Source organism: Zonotrichia albicollis, chromosome 3 (genome assembly GCF_047830755.1).
Source record: "Zonotrichia albicollis isolate bZonAlb1 chromosome 3, bZonAlb1.hap1, whole genome shotgun sequence".
NCBI lineage: Eukaryota > Metazoa > Chordata > Aves > Passeriformes > Passerellidae > Zonotrichia > Zonotrichia albicollis.
In genome coordinates this window covers 35,428,398-35,450,653 of record NC_133821.1, presented here as the reverse complement: position 1 = coordinate 35,450,653, position 22,256 = coordinate 35,428,398, and the positions used below count along the sequence as shown (strand labels likewise).

The 22,256-nt window shown below is 40.9% G+C and overlaps 1 protein-coding gene across 2 annotated transcripts; it reads left to right on the top strand.

The window, feature by feature from the left end:
- The first annotated feature begins 13,977 nt into the window (after window positions 1-13,977).
- Window positions 13,978-21,283, top strand: COX7A2L (cytochrome c oxidase subunit 7A2 like). Of its 2 annotated transcripts, XM_005483070.4 has the most exons (3): window positions 13,978-14,385; window positions 19,905-20,036; window positions 20,889-21,283. In XM_005483070.4, the coding sequence occupies exons 1-3, from the start codon at window positions 14,314-14,316 to the stop codon at window positions 21,030-21,032; spliced, it is 348 nt and encodes a 115-aa protein (XP_005483127.1). In that variant the 5' UTR covers window positions 13,978-14,313; the 3' UTR covers window positions 21,033-21,283. The 2 variants fall into 2 exon arrangements, with proteins under 2 accessions (XP_005483127.1, XP_005483128.1); XM_005483071.4 differs by lacking the exon at window positions 19,905-20,036 and having other exon boundaries at window positions 13,987-14,385.
- Window positions 21,284-22,256: the final 973 nt, after the last annotated feature.

Genomic DNA, 22,256 nt, shown 5'->3' with positions numbered 1-22,256 from the left:
AGAAGTTTGCCATTTACAACAATGAAGGAATTTTAATCAATATAAAATTTCAATATTTGATCCAGAAGTAAGTTTGAAACAAAAAAATTAAAGTTAAACATCCACAGGATTACTCTTCAGCAACTGAAGATCTATCATAATTATTGACTGTCAAAACAAATGAAAAGCAGCCATGTAACACATATATTATTCCTCAGGGACTATTTTTAAAAATGAATCTGGAAAAATTGATTGAATTTGGCTTCGAGTTCACTGAATCTTTTTAATATTAAAAAATAAAACCCGAAACCAACCCCAAACATCAACATGGTATTCAGTCTGGAATGTCAACACAACCAGAAATTTCAGCATTGCAATCCTTGCATTATTGTAATGGATCTGAGATACTCTGTTGATGCTTTAAATGCAGCCCTTTCAAAAGTACTTCCAAAAATTAAAAAAAAGTATTTCACAACTAATGTTCTTGTAAAAAAAAAAAAAAAGTTGAATATTTTAAGAGATTATGAATTAATCTCTTAAAATAATATCACTGAGTTATAAACTATCCTGATATCAATCCTCTGCATTATTATGAGAATGAACAGACTTTTCATTTGGAAATCATGAGCATTTTTGGTTCTGTTATTTATTAGTTTTAAATATTTTACATAAAATCAGACAGAGAAGAAACAGAAGGAATAAAGCAGATGTCCACATACTCATAGAAGTATTTTTTGAAGTGTTTTTTCCTAAAAGGACTACTAAAATATTTGGAAGCAGAAGGGGTTTTTTAATATTTAAACACAGTTACTGTTTGGCAGACATGCTCAGCACTCGCACCTTCCATCAGTTTCTGATACAACTGTAAATTGTTACATTTGCATAGAATTCTCCTAAAGAAGATTGATTCTTTCTGCCTTGGGGAACATTTTATACATTTTTTTGCAATAAGAATTTAAAAAAGAAAACACTAAAGAGGATCATGAAAATCTAGGAAATCTAGAACTTCAATATTGAAATTCTTACCCATGCACTCCAGAAATACTCCACTCTGCTTTAAATTTTTTGCACTGCTTTTTTACCAATACTGTAGTAAGTAAGAGCCACAGAGAGGACCAGTTGTACTAAGAACTCAACAGCTACAGATCAGAAATTACAGTGCTGCTCCCAAAACCCTACAATTCAATACTGAAAAATGAATTAAAGCATGTAACAGCACAAGCAGGCAAGATGGCATTTCTCTGTAGCACAAGTGTAGCTTATCTAGTGAGCCTGATATACTGTTAAGTACTAAGTGTTGACATGCATTTTTTTCTCCTCAATTTAGAGAGCCTCACAGAGAACACAGCACTTGGAAGACAGTGTTTTCTCTCTCTCTGTTGCTAAAGGCCTTGACAGCTACACTGGCTGTGCCAAGACAGCACAGTGCCTAATGAGGATTTCTGTCATTAGGGTTTAATATTTGAACTTGACGACATTTGATGAGATGTTACGAATTAGTAAAATTGGGGCCATTTATTAAGATAGCATCTTGAATCCTCAATGCTATAAAAGGATTCTATTATACAGATGCCATTAAAGATTAAAAGAGGAAAACAATCCCAACAATGTATTCACTAAGTACAGTCATGCAGAGGGTAACAGAAAAGAAAGGCATCACTAACAAAATTACTTAAATTAAAATAAATACAGATCTGGCCTCCTACCAGAGATTCTTGCTTATAGCCCTCAAACTTATATGGATTCCTTGAGTATCTCTGCCTTTGGGTGCAGTGTCTTTGAGCTCTACCTCTTTGGTTCTAATAGAAACTCAGCCTATAGGTCACAGCAGCCTTTTGTTCTCCATTGACTCAAGAGGCTTGAAAACCAGGTATGTCTGAAAGGAAAAATCTTCTTCAAGGGAGCCAGGTAACCAGCAGTGAATGTAATTTAGCTAAGATGAATTTTGTTTTATTTTAGAAAATCTATTTGTCATCTGGGTTATGGAAGGCAAAGTCTTGAATATAAGTACCAAATTGCCCTCAACACAAGACCAAGGACCATGAACTCATCTGCTCCCCTTATTATAGCAGTCTTCTTCTTCAGCATCTCGTTTTCTTCAACCTTTCTGCTTTCACTAATCCTCACTCAAGAAGCATCAAGGTTAGACATTAACATCCACAGACTAAGGCTGCTACTACCTTTGCCTTCTCTTCATACAGACTCCCATTCACATTTGAAATGCAGTTCAGATTAGATAGCTTAGAATAAATATCCGTGCATTTCTCTGTCTCAGTGCAGGATAAAAAGCTCTCTCCTCCTCCACAATAAATGTCATGTATAGTAGGAAAAAACAGTCATGCAAAGCAAAGCTTTTACAAAGCAATACAAAATATTCTAAATCATCCTCATTCCATTCTTGGTCCAGAGTCTTACCCTGGTGCTTCACATCCCACAGGCCATTCAAATCCCTTCTCAAATCTGCAGTAATGTCACCTACCAGCCTTTGGCCACCTGCTTCTGCCAACAGGATGGACTTGAGAGCTGCATTACCAGTGGGATGTTGCAGTTGCAGATTTGAAATTCCTTGCTTTTTTTGGTTGATTACTTTAAACTGCTATTCCTACCAAGAACCTGTAAAACAAACTGGCCAGGCTTGGACAGAACACTTTCAGTGGCTGATCCACTTCCACCAGCATGTAATAGTCATGTTCAAAGCAACTATCAACCTTAGAAAGTGTTAGGTTTTCACTGCTGTATTGAAGAAACCAGTTTAATATAGGTAAGACAACTTAATACATTTATGTTCCCTGTTTGGAGACATATCCTTATTAAGAGTTCAGGATTGTCACGCCAGCTACAGGAATATTATGGAAAGCAGGTGGGAGACTAATGTAAAAAGGAAATAAAGCAGATGGATAGGGAGAGGTCAAAAATATTAAACTAAGCAATGCAAACGGCTCTTTGCAATGAAGTCCTTTCTAAGTGACTCACTTTCCATCCCTTTTTCTTCACCTTTTGGTTTTTACCTTTTTACTAGCTACCCCATTTTTTTTCTGCTGCTGGCCACACTTGCAGTCTTCTGTGCTGCACTAAAGCACGTATCTGCCATCCCATCCTGTCTGTTCTTTGCTCTCCTACCTTCATTGCTATAAGTATATTCATATTTAAGTCGAGCATCCTGTCCCTCAAGGACCTATGCTAAAAAACAATTCACCAGACCATTCACACATGGCAAGTGTAAACCAACTAATACCTGCCTTCTTTGCTAAGGAAAAGGCTTTCACCTATTTCTTTGGATCACACACTGTGACAACAACTTGTATCACCAACATTTATGATTTACTATTCCCATCTAGAGCTTTTCTGTGTGTGTTTCTGTGCAGATGCAGTCTCTCAGATGACGACAATGAAAGAGACTCTGGCACTGTCTCGTGCCACTCAGAAGTTGCTTCTGTTTCTGTGGAGTGCTAATGATTCCCAGAAAGCATGAGGCATCCACACTAAGGGGCCCCAGGGACTGAATTCTGCAGGCAACAATTCAAAATGTACACAAAATTCAACAGAAGGCTTTGACTTAAAACCTCCCCAAAAATCACATTCTTTCCTTTCCGAGATGACCACTGGAAACTCCCATGAAAGTGTGCCATGTCAGCATGGAGAGCCCCTACACTGCCTTTAATCATGACAGCCAAACACAACCTTCTGCTGCTGACACAGACTCAAGTTGTGGCCAGCACCATGGCAGCCAACTCCTCATGCTCCAAGGCTACCAGTAACATATGCAGCAAATGGTCCTGTGCTCAAATCTCCAACTTGGCTTTCAAAGTGACATCCTTATTCATTTTCTCCTACTATTTTAAACAAGAATTTACTACAAGCAATACTGACTATTTTGCTATTCAAAGAGAGAATTAAACAAAAGCTCAGCTAAAATAACATAAATTTTCTGAGAGACTGGAGCAAGAAGACAAGCACAAGAATTTTCTCTGCTCAAATGAGATATAGCTCACCTGAATTAAAAGATACTCAGCTTGAATGTTACCGTTCAGAGGAAAAATTAAGTCCATTGTAGAAACCTGAACTTATTTACCAGTAGTAATTCATAAACTCTCAACTAGGTCTTTTGTTTCCTCTTTATATAAGAAATGTGCAAAGCATATTTTATGGTTTGTTTTTTTTTTTAAACCCATTTTAAGAAAGTTTTTTAAATTTTAAGACTGATGTCATCCAAAAAGGAACAAAAGGAAACATAGGTATTGTCCTAAAGCTCAAACTAGTTTATGTGTGAATCAATGTCAGCCCTTAGATTACACTGAAAGTATATGGGATCTTAAATAAAGTGCTTTTAATAGCATTTGGAGACTGTTTCCCTTGTCTCTACCCATGAAACTTTCCTGTAAGGCAAGCATGTGGATCTCCAAATCACCAAATCACAGAATATACTGAGTTGGAAGGGACCCACATCAATCATGAAGTCCAACTGCTAAGTGAATGGGGCTTGCACAGAGATCAAACCCACAATTTGGTTATTAGCACCATGCTCCAAATAGCTGAGCTCATCTCAATTTATTTCTCCCTGAAGCTCTCCTAACATGGTTCTATTAATTTAATAACCTGTGAAAGCAAAGAGAATTTGTAGCAATTGGGTTCCTATTATGTTAGTGTAATCTCTGCATTACAAGGCAAGTGTTTAGCAAGTGCTAAGAAGCTTGAGTTTGTAGGTTCAAATTATAATAATCTCACACTGTCTGTTTGGTGGCAACTGGATCTAGGACAAGCAGTTTAATGGAGTCAAAGTGGTGCCTCCAGCAATTCTGAGGATGCATAGAATCATTTCCCTTCAGCCTTTGAACAGTGAGCAACAAGCCGTAGCCTAAAGGAGATGGGGAATCCTTCAGGAAAGCATAATCACATCAGATCCACACTGCAAAATCTGCAAAAGAGAACTGTCAGAAGGGGAAACAATCAAGAGTATGTAAAGCAAAAAGCATGTAAAATCATGGTGCCAAATCTCTATTTCTACACCTCCTCACCACTCCTTTTCAGCTCCCTTGGGCTGTAGAATAGGATACAGCACTAAAAAGAACATGCCTGCCCCACCAATGGTACTGCAAGCTCTGATATTCCCTGTGAAAACAGAACTCAGATTTTCCCATTTTAAAAGCCTAGGCTGCTACATATTGAGCCAAATGAAACTCTCTGTGAGCAATTGCCATCACAGAACCTACGCAAGACAAGGGAGCCAGATATGGTTCAGCAAAATTTACTGTGAAAAATCTTTAAGAAGGAGGATATTGTCAAAAGACACATTTCCAACAAAATTTTCACTCAGATTTTGTGTGGTCAGCAAGTGCTTCCATCCACCTACAGACACCTGCACTCACACAGGTCATGTCTTCCTTGGGATGAATCTATAAATAGAGATGCAAAGCACGGTATGAAGAACCCCAATCTATCTATAGGCTCTGTGAGGCTGTGTGTGTTCTGCCAAAGAAAAGTTCCTGCACAATGCAGAGGCAGATGTTGCTAGCAGCATTTTCTTGGAGGGCTCCCTATTTCTGCAACCCTTTAATGTGTGCAAGGACTTGGCTCAGGAACAGTTCCTTTCAGCTTTCCCTGCTGTTACTCTACTCACTCCAGCACACTTCAGTCCACTTCCCAGCTGAGCTTCCCTCTTCCTCTCACAAGGGACTTTACCAGTGCTCTCCCACGCTGTAACCTGATCTTCAGAACTTCTTTCTCCTATGCAGGGAAATGCATATAGAGATAAGGAGCTAGATAGCTCTTTCATCTGCTTGTACTCCCAGTTTTACAGTATCCCTCTGCTGATGGCAGTAAGAAAGCACAGACAGGTATACAACACAGAGTATTTACAAAGGAAAGACATCACTGATCATGTGGCAAGGCAAAGGGGAGACACATCAAAACACTTTCAAGACTTCCTGAAACAGGAGTTACATTACCATCTAAAGAGACTGATCCGTAAATGGAACATGCTTACAGAATGTCACTGAGACTACAGGATGCTGCAGGAAAGATAATTAGGAGACTGTCAGCTGAAAGATATCATGGAGGGATGGTTCCTGCTGCTGGCAGAATACAATCCTCAAAAATAAATGTCATCAAAACTGTGCATGATTTTCAATGCAGGAGACACTGATCTCATGGCAGAAATTAATTTTTATGTTATATCTGATATGCTAAATGATTCATTAATAAAGAATGTTTTCTATAAGAAAGATTTCTCAAGTAACCAGACAACTGACATTGGTATTACTCAACATAAGCATGCCTTTTTTTTTTTTTTTTGTGAATAGTCAAATAGAAACACATTAGAATACAGCCTGCTGACAATCAATCAAAAAACCAAGATGTTTTGCCTGAGTATAGTGATAGCTCAGCCAGCTCTGAATGGCTTTATCCCACAGCAGTACTTGGAAGAAGAGCTTATAGGTAGTAGCTGTGAAAGGGATTCTAGGCACGTATTAGGATCTAGAAAATCCATCCTCACATCCCATCTTCCACAACTTACTAAGCTGTATTTACAGGAGTAACTCTACTCCAAAAATACTCCAGGAAGGAGTGGACAGAAGAGGAGTGATGTGCAGAATAAAAGAGATGATGCAGAGAATCTGATACCCACACCATGTGAAGTATATTGTGATACTTAAGTGCATCTCACTGTCAATCATGAAGCCCAGATTCATCCAAAATGCTACCTCATTTGTGAGCTCCAAGCCTGCTCAGGGATACAAACCTAAGCACAGGTATGACTTGAAGGCTCACCCCAAAAGTGTTTTTCTGATTAAAGCTTCTCTGCTGAATATATCTGGAGAAAATGTCTGGTTTTGCTCCTTATATTTCAATTTCTCCTAACACAGTGGACAACTTTTGTTTTACATTTATAGATCCAAAGAACTTCAGACATTTCACTAGAGTTGCAGGTCCAGACTTTTCTTAGACTTTATTTTGTCTGAGTGGCCATGGCAGACACACTGCAAGGTCCTGGTTTCCTATTCACTCAGTCTAGAGACTCAGCCAAAGGCTACAACAGCTTCCATGCCGTGGAAAACTGTGCCCAGGAGCAACCCAGGAGATGACTCTTTGTCTCTGCATCTTAGACACATCCTTAGCTAAAACACAACCAAAAGACCTCACAAGATGTGCCTAGTGCTCTCACAAAGATGCTTAGGTGTAAAGTACTGCTACTTGAAGGCACCAGCTGGTGAATTAGTAGGAAACTGGGATCCTCTGGTGGAAAAGCTTCTGTTATTCCTGCTCCTTCCTGAGCAGCATGAATTCACTGCATTCTATCAAAGAGTATTGCCTCAGCACGTACCCAGAGATCACTCTGCCCTGATTTGAGGGTGGAGCTCCAACAATTATCTTCAGCACATTAGAACACAGAAGTTTCCAACTTTTGCCATTTATTACTTATGAAAATTGTTACTAAAATTCATCAAGTGAAAGGTGACTTTCATCTATGCGTGTTCCTTATAGCCTGAGGCATGACAGAGAAGTGGTAAAATGTGACATGTACTAAAATATTAATAAACTGACACGTTTTTAAACCCAATCTCATGATTTTTGAGCAGCTGGTGTTGACAATCCTACATGTTCATTGATTATTGCCTTCTCCATGGAATTGCTTGAGTAAATACAGAGCAGTGTTATTGCTGGGAAAGGACAGATTAAGTCCAAATATAGCTGTATAGAATGCTCTGAAATGTGTCTCATAACAACTGAAATTAAGCATGACTGACAAGTGGGCACTGGGCCAAGAAAGCATAAGACTTAGGTATTCAAGTCAAGCCCCTGGCATAAATTGTCCTGTTTGGTTCCAACACAATTGGAACTTAGTTTTTAATATTGAGAAACACTGCATGGCATCTTTGTCTAGTCCATCACAACACCTTACTATTGACCTTTTTCAAATGAGACATTTGTACAGAACATTTCCCCTCACACAACTGCAAGGGAGGTTTTCTATGGTCTGGGTTTTTTGTTTATAACATAATCTTATTCAGGAATTTTTTTTATAATACTGCACTGAGGATGTGGTTGTCTCTGGACTCCAACCTGTGAATTCGCAAATGAAAATGCTGAAAAGAAGGAATTAAATACAAGGACAATGAATCTTCCTCCAGTATCTACAACATATCTGAGAAAAAGAAACTTTTGCTGTGTACTGTAGATTATTTGAGAGAGAAATGCTTACAGCCCAGGGAGGGAAAAGGAAGAGGTGACAGAAGACTGGTAGCACTGTGAAAACAGAAAACCTTGAAGATGCATTTTACCTCTCAAAGTCCAAGGATACCATTCATTTTATTTGGGAACTTATTTCCCTACACACACAGCGTTTAAAGGAAAAGTTCAGGAACAGTAAGGTACTGCAATCATGAGATTTCACTTCTGGTTATAAAAGAAGAAAATGTGTTGCAGCAGAAAGCATAGAAAGCATGCACACAAACTGTGACCTCTGGTTATCCGTGTCAAAGTCAGTAGCCAGAGGCAAAATGTCCAACTTTGCAGTGCAGCATTTCAGAACTGGGAAGTCTTAAAAGCCATAGAGATAGGGCCTGGAGATTTTGAAATTACTCTCTCAAAACTAGAATGAACAGAGCTTTTATGCGATTATTATATTTTATGTGATTATTTTACTGACAGCCAACATTGATGTCTCAATCAGATGAAAAAATTACTTTGCTTCTGCAATTCTGAAAATCAAGGGGAAAAAAAAGCAATGACAACAAAGCTGAAAAACAGTGAGAGCAATATTTACTGTAGGTTCCTCTAATGCTTTCCACATCTAGAAACTGGAGCATAAAAGAATGTACAATAAAAGAATTGCTCACCTGGCATAAAGCATTGTTTTCACAATTTCCATTCTGCTTTTATTCAGGTAATACACAATTGCAAAGAAATGGTCTACAAAACCCATAACCTATTGTCCCAGAAGTGTTATTCATTCTTTAAGCTTTACAATAATGACATCATAAAGTTTGGAATTCCTTAGTTTACTTCCTCAGATAAGTTCTGCATGGGAAGCTGAAAAGAATACTATACATATGTAACAAGAGGTAGATACCCTGAGATAAGATTCAACACCTTAAAAATCATTCCTGATCCCCATCATACAACAGTGAACACAATGCTTTTATTGCCAAAATCGCTAGTAAGTAAAGTATTTCACATGTAGAAGCCTTATCTCAAGACAAAAAAGTACCCAGGAAACAGAAGTGAAATACAGAATTATTTCTAAATTTATAGAGAAGATATAAATGGCTGCCTCCCTAATACCATCTTCTCCAAAAAAAAGGCAAGCATTCTGTTATGAGAAAGTTGCACATTAAAAACTTAGGTTAAATTTACATTAATATTTTAAATCTACTACTCTTTTAAAATACTCTACAACTTTTATTAAAGATTATGAAAGAGTTGTCTTAGTTGTCAATAGAAGCCTATTTCTAAGTCATCTCTGCTGTATGGAGTACATATGGGTGAAAAAGCACCAATAAATTCAGGTACAAGTTTTAGAGGTAACTACCACCCAACTGCCTATATAGACTTAATTTATTTCTTTCAGTTGATAAATCAAATGGAATGTGTTTGCAATATCAGCCTCTTGCATTAATAGAGCTTGTCTTGGTGATCATCTCCTAGTTTGGGGGTTTGTAAATATTATGTATATACACACACACAAAGCAAATATTAAGCAAATCCAATCTAGTACTCTTAAAAATGAGTACTGCATAAACAAAACATAAGTGCACATGGCAATTTTATGTTCTACATCCACCCACACAGTTGTTCTCAGCAATTCAAGAACAGAGTTGCATGGGCAGATTGACAGAATTTGAGTTACAGACATCTGTGCTGAAATAATGATCAGCATATGATGGTTTTGTTCATTAAGCAACTGATTACGGTCTTGTTTTTTTATTTATTTTATCCTCAAAAAGAAAATAAATACAATAATCACAGCAACAACAACAACAAAGCAGAATAAACTCAAGGTACTCTGCTTCCTTCATTCCCTCCCAGAGATCTACTCATCTTGAAACATAATCTTAGTGCTATTCCAGGAACAAGCCATGATAAAGAAACTTGCACGTACGAAAACAGTGATCCTAAAAATCTGGGAAAAAATGGAATAAACTGCCAGATCCTATTTTCCTTAGCTGCTGCCAATATCACAGGGATCCCTAACAGACCAGATGTCCAACTGACAGCTCCCATGAATTGTTTGGCTCAGTGTTTAAAAGTGAGACCTCAGGTTAAAGTCCAAAGCAGAAAGTCTTTCCTTCCAGGACATTTTGTTTATGCTAACTGTACAAGGTTTTATGATCTTCCAAAATGCCTAATCTTTCTTTGAAGCCTTCTAGGGTGAGTGACCTCATTTTGCCCCAGTAACTTCCTATGGCAGCAAGTTTTACAGTCTGATTATCCACTATGTCAGCAGGCCTGATAAGCAAAGCAGTCTTGGCAAAAGTCTAGAGACTAAAGCAAATGATGAACCACAAGTCTAAGACAAAACCAAGTTTCTTCCTTTAAAGGAAAGACTTGATGCTTTTTTTTTGTCATGGAATGTTCTCATGCTCCTGTAGTACACAAACAGCAGAACTACAATTTGTAACTGTAATTTTATTCATGTCATCCTCCCATTCCTCTCTCTTGCAAGGTAAACAATTCCCCATCTTCAATTTTCTGAGCTAAAACGAGAGAGATCACACCTAGGTTTTGTTCCAACAGCTTGCAGCAGCAAAGTTTCACAGCTTATCTTTAAGCATCAAGATTTAAATTGATTAACTGAAAAAGAGGATAAATCTGTACCTTTTCCACACCTTCCTTGGAGTTCCAGGGCACAAACCTTTTCTTTCTCTGGCTTTCAGTCAATACTGAATGACTTTCCAAGAATTTGATTCAAGAGAAACAATGAAGCAAGAACCAGATACACAATGGTGTTATCTCAAGGCATGACCCACCCCAAAACCTCAGGTGGTACTGCAGCATGCATTCCTACTGGAACAAAAGGCAGAACAGCAAAATACAACACAGCTTTAGGTTGGCACACCTATTTCTTCTGGCAAATGCTGGTAGAACTGAACTGGAGGAACGTGCAGACAAATATAACCAGGATCATTATAATAAGAGCTAGATCCCATGGATTTCAAAAGGTCAGGACTGTTACCACACAAACCCATCTATGGTTCATATCATTCTACTAAAAGAATAGGTGTACCACACCTCCAGGGTTGTCTGTTCCATTACAGACAGACCTGTCATCAAACCATTTTTAGTTTCTTTTGCTCAGGAATAAACAGAATCCTGATCAGCAAATTCTTTTCAACCATAAATTATGCAGCACATCTTCCAGTTCTTTAATACTGCCTAGTCTTGAAAGCTACAGGGATTTCACAATTCTTCCTGTAACATTTACAAAATATTTCCATAAATTTCCTACTTACTGAGCAAATAACATATCCTCTCCAGTTAATGTTCCTGACACAAGGTACTACACATGGAGCACCCAGCTGGTTCTCTCAATAGGAGAACAGCACAGACAGAGTTTGTGGGCTTGAAATTTCCCCAAGAAGAAAACCTGCCTTCAGGGCAACAGGCACAGGCAAGAACTGGTGCAGCAAAGACCCAGGGTTCTGGTTCATAGCCCTGCTCTTACATGTGAGAGAATGGATGTGCAGGGCTCCCAAGGGCTTCCCCTGTACTGAGCAGTGGTTATCCTGTATAGTTTGTCTGTTCAAAAGGGAATAAATCTAAGAAAACTCAAAGCTCCCTTTTGCCACCATCAAACTCAAATTCTAAAATCCAAGTAGAAGGCGTTACACGGGTGGGTAAAGAAATAATCTCACACATTTTATATGGGTATTTTGCTTTCTAAAATATCTCCTATGAATAGATCTTCCCCCAGTTTATAAGCAAAGCACATTTTAATAGTTTTCACTCAGTGCATGACCACAGATATTTTTATAGCACACATATCTTCAAAACTGCATGTGGGACTCTCAGTGAGCAATGATCTAACTGATGGAAGTCACTAATGATTAAACATTACCAACAAATGATCCTTTTCAGCCAGGCCTTAGTATGTTTAATCTCAGCCAGCCCACAGCATGAACTCCAGCTATGAATTCATGCTGCTAGGCTTGTCACAGCAGGATGCTCTGGGTCACTGACAGCACGCCAGCAGGCATGGAGGGATGGAGGAATACCACAGCCCAAGAGCTCTGTGCAGGGCAAGCCTGTGCCATGGCCCACAGCAGATGAGGGGCTGCTGGCTTCCCAGGAACACTACATTCACAAACAGAAGCAGCACTGTGTCCCAGTCCCCTGGTTTAGGATGCTGACTTTGTTTAGCAAGAGCCCTATTTTACACAACTTTAAACAATTCAGATGTTTTTGGAAGATGGCAGGGGAGAAGGGAATCCCTTGATAAGAGACATGTGAATCGCTTGTTAAAGTGGAGACACAGAGATTTAGTTCCAGAAAACAAAACCACTGTTGTATCTGTTGCAAAATGTGAAATATGTATAAATTTTCTTAAGAAAGGGTGTTGTTGGATCTTTGTATACATTGCAGCCTAATCAAAAAGAACTGTGAAACAGATAGCAGCTAACAAGCAAACTCTCAGAGGTGTCCTGGGCTCAGAGAGACAAATTTCTTGTTGGTAGAATTGCCTTGTTAAACCTTATTAAGATTTAGGGCTTGACATGACTCAGTGGTCTCAGACCTAGGGGAAGGTTAACAAAGGTTTAGGATGTAGCAAGAAGGATGTACCAATGATAGTGGACACAAAGAATGCAGAATTTACAGACCACAAAGACATCTGCTAGAGCTCCCAAGATAAGGAAGCCAACTCAGCAACTGTGCTGAATCAGCTCTGACTGGGTAAAAGGTAATCCTGGGAGAGGGAGGTGGCAACCACCGACTCAGACCATCAATAAACCCACAGACCCAAGAGAAGAGGAGGACTGAGCCTGTGGACTAATTACTATGGGAAACAAGAAAAAACAAGAAATTTATTGACAAATAGAATATAGTATACTAAGTAATAAGAGAACTAGGCAACTTCTAGCCAATCGCTATTCACGCCTCTGTTTGCTAAAATACAAAGTAAAAAGTTTTGGTAGTTGCTGTACTGGATTTCTGGAACACCACTGAGGACCCAGGCTTGCACACCTCTGAAATAAATATTCCATGTGCCTGTATCAGCAATAGTGTGACCAGCAGGACCAGGGAAGTGATTTGTCCCCTCCACTGGTGAGGCCACATATCGAGTCCTGTGTCCAGCTCTGGGTCCCTCAATACAGGAAGGACATGGAGGGGCTGGAGTGTGTCCAGAGAAGGGCAGTGGAGCTGGGGAAGGGTCTGGAGCACAAGCCCTGTAAGAGCAGCTGTGCGAGCTGGGGGTGTTTAGGGAGAAAACAGGGAGGCTCCCGCACACCACCTTGTCACTGCCATTCCCGAACGGGACTGCAGCCATGTGGGGGTGGGCCGCCTCTCCCAGGGGACCAGCGGCAGGATGAGAGGAAATGACCTCAAACACCTCAAACTGCCCCTGAGGAGGTTTAGTCAGGAATTTCTTCACAGAAAGAGCGATTGGGCACTGAAATGGCATGCCCGGGGGGGTGGTGGAGGCACCGTCCCGGGAGGTGTTTAAGGAAAGCCCAGACGTGCACTCAGTGTCCGGTCTAGTTACACGGGGGCGATCGCTCATAGCTGGGACGCGATGCTCCCGGAGGTCTTTCCCAACCTGACTCTGTGACCACCGCCTTGCGGCACAGCGGGTCCCCGTTGGGTAACACCCAGCAGAGCGGCGCTCCCGCCCCAGCGCCGCCCTCACGCTGCGGGCAGCAGCGGGCGGCGCGCACGGGCGGGGCCGGGCGGGGCCCTGTGGGAGCAACCGCCCGCGCGCTCCGCCCCGGCACCCGGTGTGGGCGGAGCCCCGCCTCCCGCCTGCGCCGATTGGCTGGAGCTAACCACGCCCCGCCCGCCCCGGGTTTGCATCCTGCCCCGCCCCCCCATCCCTGCCGTTGTCGCCCCGCCGCTCCGGGGGCACGGCTGCCCTGCCTGACTGGAAATTGACGCCGGCCTCGTTTTTCCGGGAGCGGCGGGCGCACTCGGGAGAGGCGAGCTCGCACTGCTTTGCTGCAGGCCACTGTATTTTTTCGGACTTTTCTGTTTTCCCGTCTCATTCTTTCCGCGCCCTCCCGCGCAGGCGTCCCTGCGAGCCGGCGGGGCCCTTGGGCGTTACGGCGGCGCAGAAAAGCCGGCGCGGGGCGGGGCGGGGCCTTTCGGCCGAGCCGTCGCAGCCGGTGCCCGCCCCGGCCCGCCATGTACTACAAGTTCAGCGGCTTCACGCAGCGCCTCACCGGGGCCACGTCGTCCGCCGCCTACACCCCACAGGTAACACCCGCACCCCGGCCGGGCTGCGGCACCGCGGGCCTTGGGTGAGCCGGGCCGGGCTCGGCCGCCCCCGCGGGCACCGAACGTACCCGGCCCCGCGCGTGACCTTGGGCGAGAGCGGAGGCGCGCTCTGCCCGCAGTCGGCTTTGGGATGTACTGAGGGCTGTGGCAAGGAATTAACGCGCTTTCAGCACAGAGGACTGTTCCAGAGCTGAGCAGTGCCTGGCGGGGTTTTAAAATCACCGGATCACAGAATCAGTCAGGTTGGAAAGGCGTCCAGGAGCACCGAGTCCAGCCTGTGACCGAGCACCTCCGTGTCTGCTGGACCTTGGCACCGAGTGCCCCGTCCAGGCTTTCCTGAAACACCTCCGGGGACAGCGACTCTGTCACCTTTTTTTCTTTTCATTTTACGGGTTAGGATTCGGAGTTACGTTTTGGGGTTAGCTAGAGCCCTTGCGTGGTTATGGGGTGGCAGCTGAGGGGCTTTGTGGTGGAGCTCTGGAGGTGCTGCCAGGCAGAAGCCAGCAGCGTCCCGGCTCTATCACCCTGTGAGCTGCTGATGGAGGAAAGCATCGCTGTCCCAGGCTAAGCACTTACTGGATCACATCCAGGTGCCGTGTCCAGCTCTGGGCCCCCTGCTCTGGGAATGGCAGCTGGAGCGAGTTCAGCAGAGGTCTGCAGGATGGAGCCAGGCTCTGCACAGGGGTCCGTGGTGGGAAGGCAAAAGTCACCAGGCATAAACTGCAAGGAGAGGGGTTCAGGCTGGACAGAAGGAAAGACATGATCATGGTGGGAAGAGTCAGGCAGTGGAGCAGCTGCCTGGGGAGCGAGGCTGTGCCCTCTGTCCTCAGGGGCTTTCAGGGCCAGGCCAGACTAAGCCCACAGCAGCCTGCTGTCACATTGCTCTGGATCAAAGAGCATTAGGGGGCCCTTCCATCCTGAATTACCTTAGGATCTTAAATAAACACCGAGGTAACAGAGTTTCTGTCCCAAGAAGGGTTTTTGTCCTTGTCTCTCCCCATCACTTTGGAAGGCTTCCTGGATAGCTGTTGGGGGTCAGGGGTGCAAAAAAGGGAAGACATCAGAATAAATATTTTCGTATGTACAGCACTTACACAGTAGCAATACATCCAGCACTGCTGCAGTGATTGGGGCACCTCTTACCTCTCTAGACAGAGTTATATTTAGAGAATAAACATTGATACTTCATTTACATAATGGAGACCAAAGGCTTGGGGGAGGAATGGGGAAGGAAGGACTTCAAGCCTAAACAGTAAAGAACCTCCTTCATTTTCAAAAGTTACTTTCAGTCCCTTTTTATAATGTTATTAGGACAGCTTTTTTGTAGAATTTCCTTTTTTTTTCCCTAAGCTTGACTGAATTCCCAGCTCACACATTTAGATGCATCAGTCTGCTAAAAATGTTTTCAATAAACGACAATTGAAATATAAGAGTAATCCCATGAGTGTTAAGGTGTTAAGTTTAAAACAAAGTAAGTTTTTTTCCTATTGATTTCATTGCTCTGTTTATTAAAACTATAGTTCCACATGTAAAGTGGTTTGCTTTTTATGCTTCTATTTATTTTGATGTTTCTTGAAAAGTGAAGACATTCTGCTATTCAAATTCTCCTTGGTAACATATGCATGATACTAATTCTCTTTGTTCTGCTGTTACATTCTGGTGCTCCCTAATAGAATACTGTTTTGCTGCAGGTTTAAGCTTACTGTGGGCTTGCAAAATATCAGTCTGAATGGATTTCAGAAATTATTTTGCTGACAATAACATAACTAACAGCTTAACAAAACAGCTAACTAATAACAGTTAACTAACAACTAACAAAAAACAACCTCTCAAGTTTGAAATCCATATTGTTCTTTCCATCTCAAACTTAGCATGCGTAGAAGACTTAATTTTGCATTTAACAAAGTTGTATAAAGTAGTCTGAACAATTTCTCTTGTTTGAATAAATGGGAACTTCCTTAGCTAGTTGAGGGGTGAAATAGTTTCAAAACTACTATTCATATTTAGGAGGATAATGACTGCCATAACCATTACAAATTCAATAAAAATATTAAAGAGTTTGCTTATGTTTAAAGTACAGTCACTGGGACCAGTTTCAAATGGTGTCAGATGAGGACAAGTACATGAACTTTCCCTAGTTCTTCTACTGCTAGTAAAAGAAATTTACTAGCAGGAATTTACTTGTGCTACAGTATTTTCACTTCATGCAATTTATTTAGCTTGTAGCTTTTTAAAGCCTCCATGAGCCACAGATATTTTGATTTTAGCCTATATGAATTGCTTAGAATCTATAATATGTAACCTTTTATGCCCTAGATAATACTTGGTAGGTACACAAAATCACTGTCCTTGCATTGTCATCCCAGTACAAAGACTCAAGTGGTTTTGCCTATGAGCCTTGTGTTAGTCATAACAAATACATCTAACTTAATGCAGTGAGGTGTATTCTCCTGTGAAGGATCTGCTACTTAGTTTAGAAGTGTCTAGGGTTCAATAGGTTCACAGAAATTGTTTTAATGCATGTTCTGCAACCCTGATTCTCAGAGTAACTTCCCCATTCCCCTTTGGTCCTTATCTCTGTTTCCTCTCCTTTCTCATTCTCAGATCTGTTTGAGCAACTCCCCTTACATTTTAAAATTTAAGAGTGGTGCTATCTCCATTAAATTATGCTCCAAGTCCTTAACTGTTTTTTACTGTCAGGAAAATGTAAATCTAACTTGCAGATTCATACTAGCAAGGCGTAAATTTGTTTTAACTTTGAGCCTAATGGCCAACCAACAGATACATTGGGTCCTCAGATGCTCAGACCTCTGACAGGAAAACAAACGCACTCTGCAGAAGGGTAGACAGAGAGCTCTGTTTGCTCTCTTGGATTAGCTACTTGTCCTGACCTTTCATTGAGAACTTTCAGGACTTTGAAAAAGTCATTGCTGTAGCATGCTGATGAAATCAGCTGATGTTGACTCTTCTACATAATTACATCTGCTGTACTTTGTCCAAGACTTGGAAGAAAATCATAGTGATTAAAAATAAAAGCTTACCACCTTCATATCAGAAGAGGAATTATCAGTTATTAACTTTTTTTTTTAATTAAGCATAGGTCAGATGTGTAGGGGCATTAATTCCTCAGTACTATCCTGAGTGTAGTGAGACTGATACCAGTCATTAAATAAACCCATGGCTTTGGTAATGTTAAATACAGTGACCAAGGGTCACTTAAGGTGTGTCAGTTTTTACTTAGAAATTTTCTGCAGTGAAATTCGGCCTTTACATTACACTGTGGATTTCTCCTCAGCCATGCTAAGCTTAGTAAACTGGGTGTGAGATAAAGCACTTGTCACTTTCTCTCAATAACAGGCAATGACAAGGTGGAACAGCCCCCCATTTGCACTAATTTAACTGGGCTTGGTTGGGGTTGGCCAAGACTCAATTCACTTGGAATTCAAGTGAAATTTTTCATTGGTGAGGAACCTTAATTAATGCAGTGTCTGGGTTAAGCAAACTGAGTTGTCTCCCTTCTGCAGCATGTGTTTTGTTGTACTCTTTCATGAGGCCAGTGAACAACATCAGTGTGTTTTATTTAAATTGCTGTGTGATGTCCTGAAATGGCACCATGCTGCTTTGGAAGTAATTTACACCAGTACACTGATGATTATGTGAGTTTTCTGACCTGATTCCATTTGATTTCACAATGAAATTTGTCTCTTGAGTGGGGTCTGCAGAAGGGGCTCTTAAAAGCATCTGAACAGGAATGTATTTCTAAAGGCTGAAAGAGTGTGCAATAACCTACAGTTGTTGATTTACTAACTGAAGTTATTAGAGGGCACTGCTCCTGAAAACATTGGGCTTTCAGGAAGGCAAAAGGGAGATTCAGAACTGGAAACTTTAGGGCACAGAAAAGATGTGCATTTTCACATTTGCTGTGATACTAACAAGCAAGAAGGCAAGAAAAGGTTTGGAGAAGTCACCTGCACATTTAGTATAAACATCTGTTCTATAGTTATTTCTGTCAAATCACCAACTTTTTAAAGACAAATCTAATTAAGTACTTAAAGTTCCTATAGACAAAAATACTTGTCCAAAATTGCTTTCTTCAAGGCCTCTGATGTAGCTGGTACCCAGCCTTGAATATATAATTAGTAACTTCCCCTGGCTAACAATAGTTTCCTAGATGCTTCCTTCATTGCAGTGTGGCCAGAAGTGGTCACTGGTCTTAAATGATTTAGTGCTTGCCTTCTGTGCAAGCCTGCTCAGTAGGAAGAAAGAAATTCAGTTTTGCTGCTGCCTTTCAAACATAACCAGAAAGGTCACAAGTGGATTCTAACATTCAGTCAGGCACTACAAGAGTGGGAAGCTGAACCTGCATCTTCAGCTCTGATGACCATTCCAGAGGCTATTTTGGGAGGTTGAGAAACCTGGTTTTTCTGCTGAAGATGCCTGTTGCAGCAGAGAATTTGCATAAGCAAAACACATCTGGTCTATGGCTGGCACAAAAGAGAGAGTGCCAGTCTGCTTCCAGCTCCAAATATTGTCACACAGTTCTCTTCAATATAAAATGCATCAACTAGTCCTTTGAACAGAAACCAGAATTTCAGTGCAGTCTCGACCTGTGGCTGCTTCTGTTTGTAATAAAAACCTGTTGCATTGAACTGACTGTACAATGCTTTTTAATTTCTGTGGCAAGTTAGGAAAAAAAAAATTCAGCTGTTTTGAGAGGCACAATGTGAAACATCACTGCTGCATGTCCAGATGTATAAAAACAAGGAGGCCACCTAATGTTGGCTGTGAATTTGTGCCCTTTGTCACAGAACTGAATTATGTAGTTTCTAGATATGGCAAAGTAGAGTACAGAGTAGAGTACAGCCTTGTGAACTGACAGGAAGTTGAGCCGTGCTTCTCATGGGATGTACATTGGGGTGTGGGAAGTTGCAGCAACATCTGAACTATAGGATGTAGTTACACCTGCACAAAATATCTGCTATATCAGGGTCTCTGAAGGGCCTTGAGCACCATTTACACTTCTGTGTGACCCAAATGATCCTCATACTTTTTTTTTTTTAAGTCCCCAAACTATTCATCCAAATTATTTAAGGCTCAGTTATTTATGGCTACTGCTTGCAGCATTCAGGAGGTAGAACTTATTCCTTACTCTGACCTTAGCATCAGGGATCCTTGATCCTAATCCTACTTCTCAGAGAGAGTCCTAAATAGTCTCTGTGTAAAACAGAAGCGGTAATTTGGACCAAGTACCAGCACAGAAAAAATAACAGCTATAAATTCATGCCATGAGGAGATTGGAAAGGAGGCTGCTATTTTCCTTGCTAAGCTCTGACCCCAAGTTGTCACCAAGATATCAGTGGGCCACCAATGTATTTGTCACAAGTCTTCATACAAGATAAATACTCTTTGTAATGTATCCTTTTAGTGTGCCTGCCTAATGTAACAATTGGTACATTTACAAGTGATATACCCTGATATTTTAATCTCTATTTATGCAGGGACTCAAACCATTAGCTCCCACTGATTACCCACATCTGATTTTTGGGACAAGTAAACCTGCTCCAGGTTTATCACCAGCTGATTCTTTCTTGGGTAGAAACAAGGTGCCATACCTACAGAAAGTTTTTCAGGTAATGACAACACTGGAGAGTGGGACATTTCTGTCCTTATTTAACATAGCTAACTACTTTTGCCATTCTACAATACCTAAATTCTGTAAAGTCTAGTCAAGAAACTGTCACATACAGTATAACCTGTGTACTTGTACTATACTACAAAGTACATAATATGCCTTGAATAGTAGATAAATACAGAAAGTGGTTAAATGCAGCAACATTGTCTTTTTGCTGAAATTGGTTGTTGTACCATTTGACTATTGGAAGCACTTTCTGGGAATCCACATGTCTGCCTTAAAGCAGATGTGGAAGAGCAAAGCAAATTGTTACTCTTTTGTCTATAATAATTTGAATGTTGCTGAAGCTGTTTATAGTGCAGTATAAGAGCAGCAGAGTAAAGTTTTCAAAGCCAGTTTGTTAGCTATGGAATTTCTAAACGTAGGACTTTTCTTTAAAAAAAATGAGTTAAGCTTTTGTTTAAGCCTCAAGAATGTGCTTTATATAATGTTCCCTTTTCTCTCTTACATGCCACTTCCATTTGGAATGTGTCAGTCTGACTCGGTGAATAATTTTTTATACATATCTTTTCACATTCTGTTGTTAGTGACACTTCTCCCATCCAGGTTCTCTTGAGAAACATTTCAAGATACATTCTTTCTGCTTGCACTTAACAGCTTTGGCTAACAAGATTAACTTGCCTTGCATTTGTCTTGTTGACAAAAAACACTTGGTTGTAGTGAGCCCATTTGTCAGGAGACTTCCCTCTTGGAAGTCTCTTAATTTACCTAAAGTAGCTTATTCCTTAATGACCTCAGTATGGGTGTTAATTTCTTTTTTGCTTGTTTTCTCCTTGAACTCTTCCCACAGAAATCAGATGGACTGCCAGTACACCTGAAGCTGGGATATCCAGACAAGCTGCTCTATCGGACCACGATGGCTCTGACAATAGGAGGGACTATCTACTGTCTGGTAGCACTGTTCATTGCCTCACAGCCAAAGAAACAAAAATAAATGAACCACACCTCATGGGACTCTCAGAACTCCACTGAAGGATATCCTGCATGACCACTTTGCACTTAAATCTGTTCCCTGTGATCACATAGGGATCGTTATTCAGATCGGATTTCTTGAAGAAAATGTTTTAAAATCTGTTGCCTTATGTATTCTAAAACACCAATGTAAACAGAGAAATACAATATTTTAACATATGGTTGTAGTTTTTCTTGTGTTGCAGGAGTTAATTAACAGTTGGAGAAAGTTAAGCTTTTCCTTCCATCTCTCCCCCAACTTAAGCCATGTTAGAGAGAGGACAGGACAAATAATTTGTGAGCTATGCACCACATTCCTTCTCTCTGGAGCATTTAAAGTGGATTTATTCCATAACTGTAGCGTCACTGTAGGCAGCAGAGTGCACCATTATTATAGCCTCACTTACACCAGTTTTTGGACCTTCTGTTGTCCGGCTGTATCGCCATGCAATAAAGATAGCTACATGAATACTGAAAGAGTCAAGTCTCAAAAGTTTCAGAGCATTTCAGCACACCTGAAGTAAACATTGGTATACTTATAGGTTCAACTTGAAGATCTCACATAATAAAATTGATTCAGCTTGCTGTCATCTTTTTGAGATGAAAAAGCTCTTAAAACCTCTCCCAGACCGCACTGTGTGTTTAACTGTAATTTTTGGTGAAACAGGTTGCTGTCATCATTCAGCTGCTTGCTATTTCCAGGGCCTGCAGGTAGCTATATATGTACACTCATTTCTGTGGATGGAAGAGAGATAAGCCAATACATCCCTTTATATTACCCTTGTAATAGCAGAGCCTTGAACTGCAAGTTTCATACAAGTCTTCACAAAATGCATCCTCTGATTTCATAGTTCCTCCTCTGCCCCTGAACATTGATTTACTGGCCTCTGTAAAGACCCATCTGTCTCAGAACTGTGCAGAAACAACCTTCAAAGTAAATAAGAAAAATAGTTTATAAAGGAAATTAAACTGCCTTTTTTCAATCTTTACTAAAAAAAATTCTGATTTTTTTCCATTTAAGTTACATCAAAGCCTTATTACTGCTTTATAGGAAAGAGAAGAGCTTCTTGTAATGTGAACTCAGGTTTCAGTCAATGTTGGTATTTTAGGATGGGAGAGATTTAAGTCAATGAAAAATAGTTTTGTAACGACAGCAAGAGTCAAAGAAAAGCAGATAAAAATATTTTATCAGTAGAGGCAACACAAC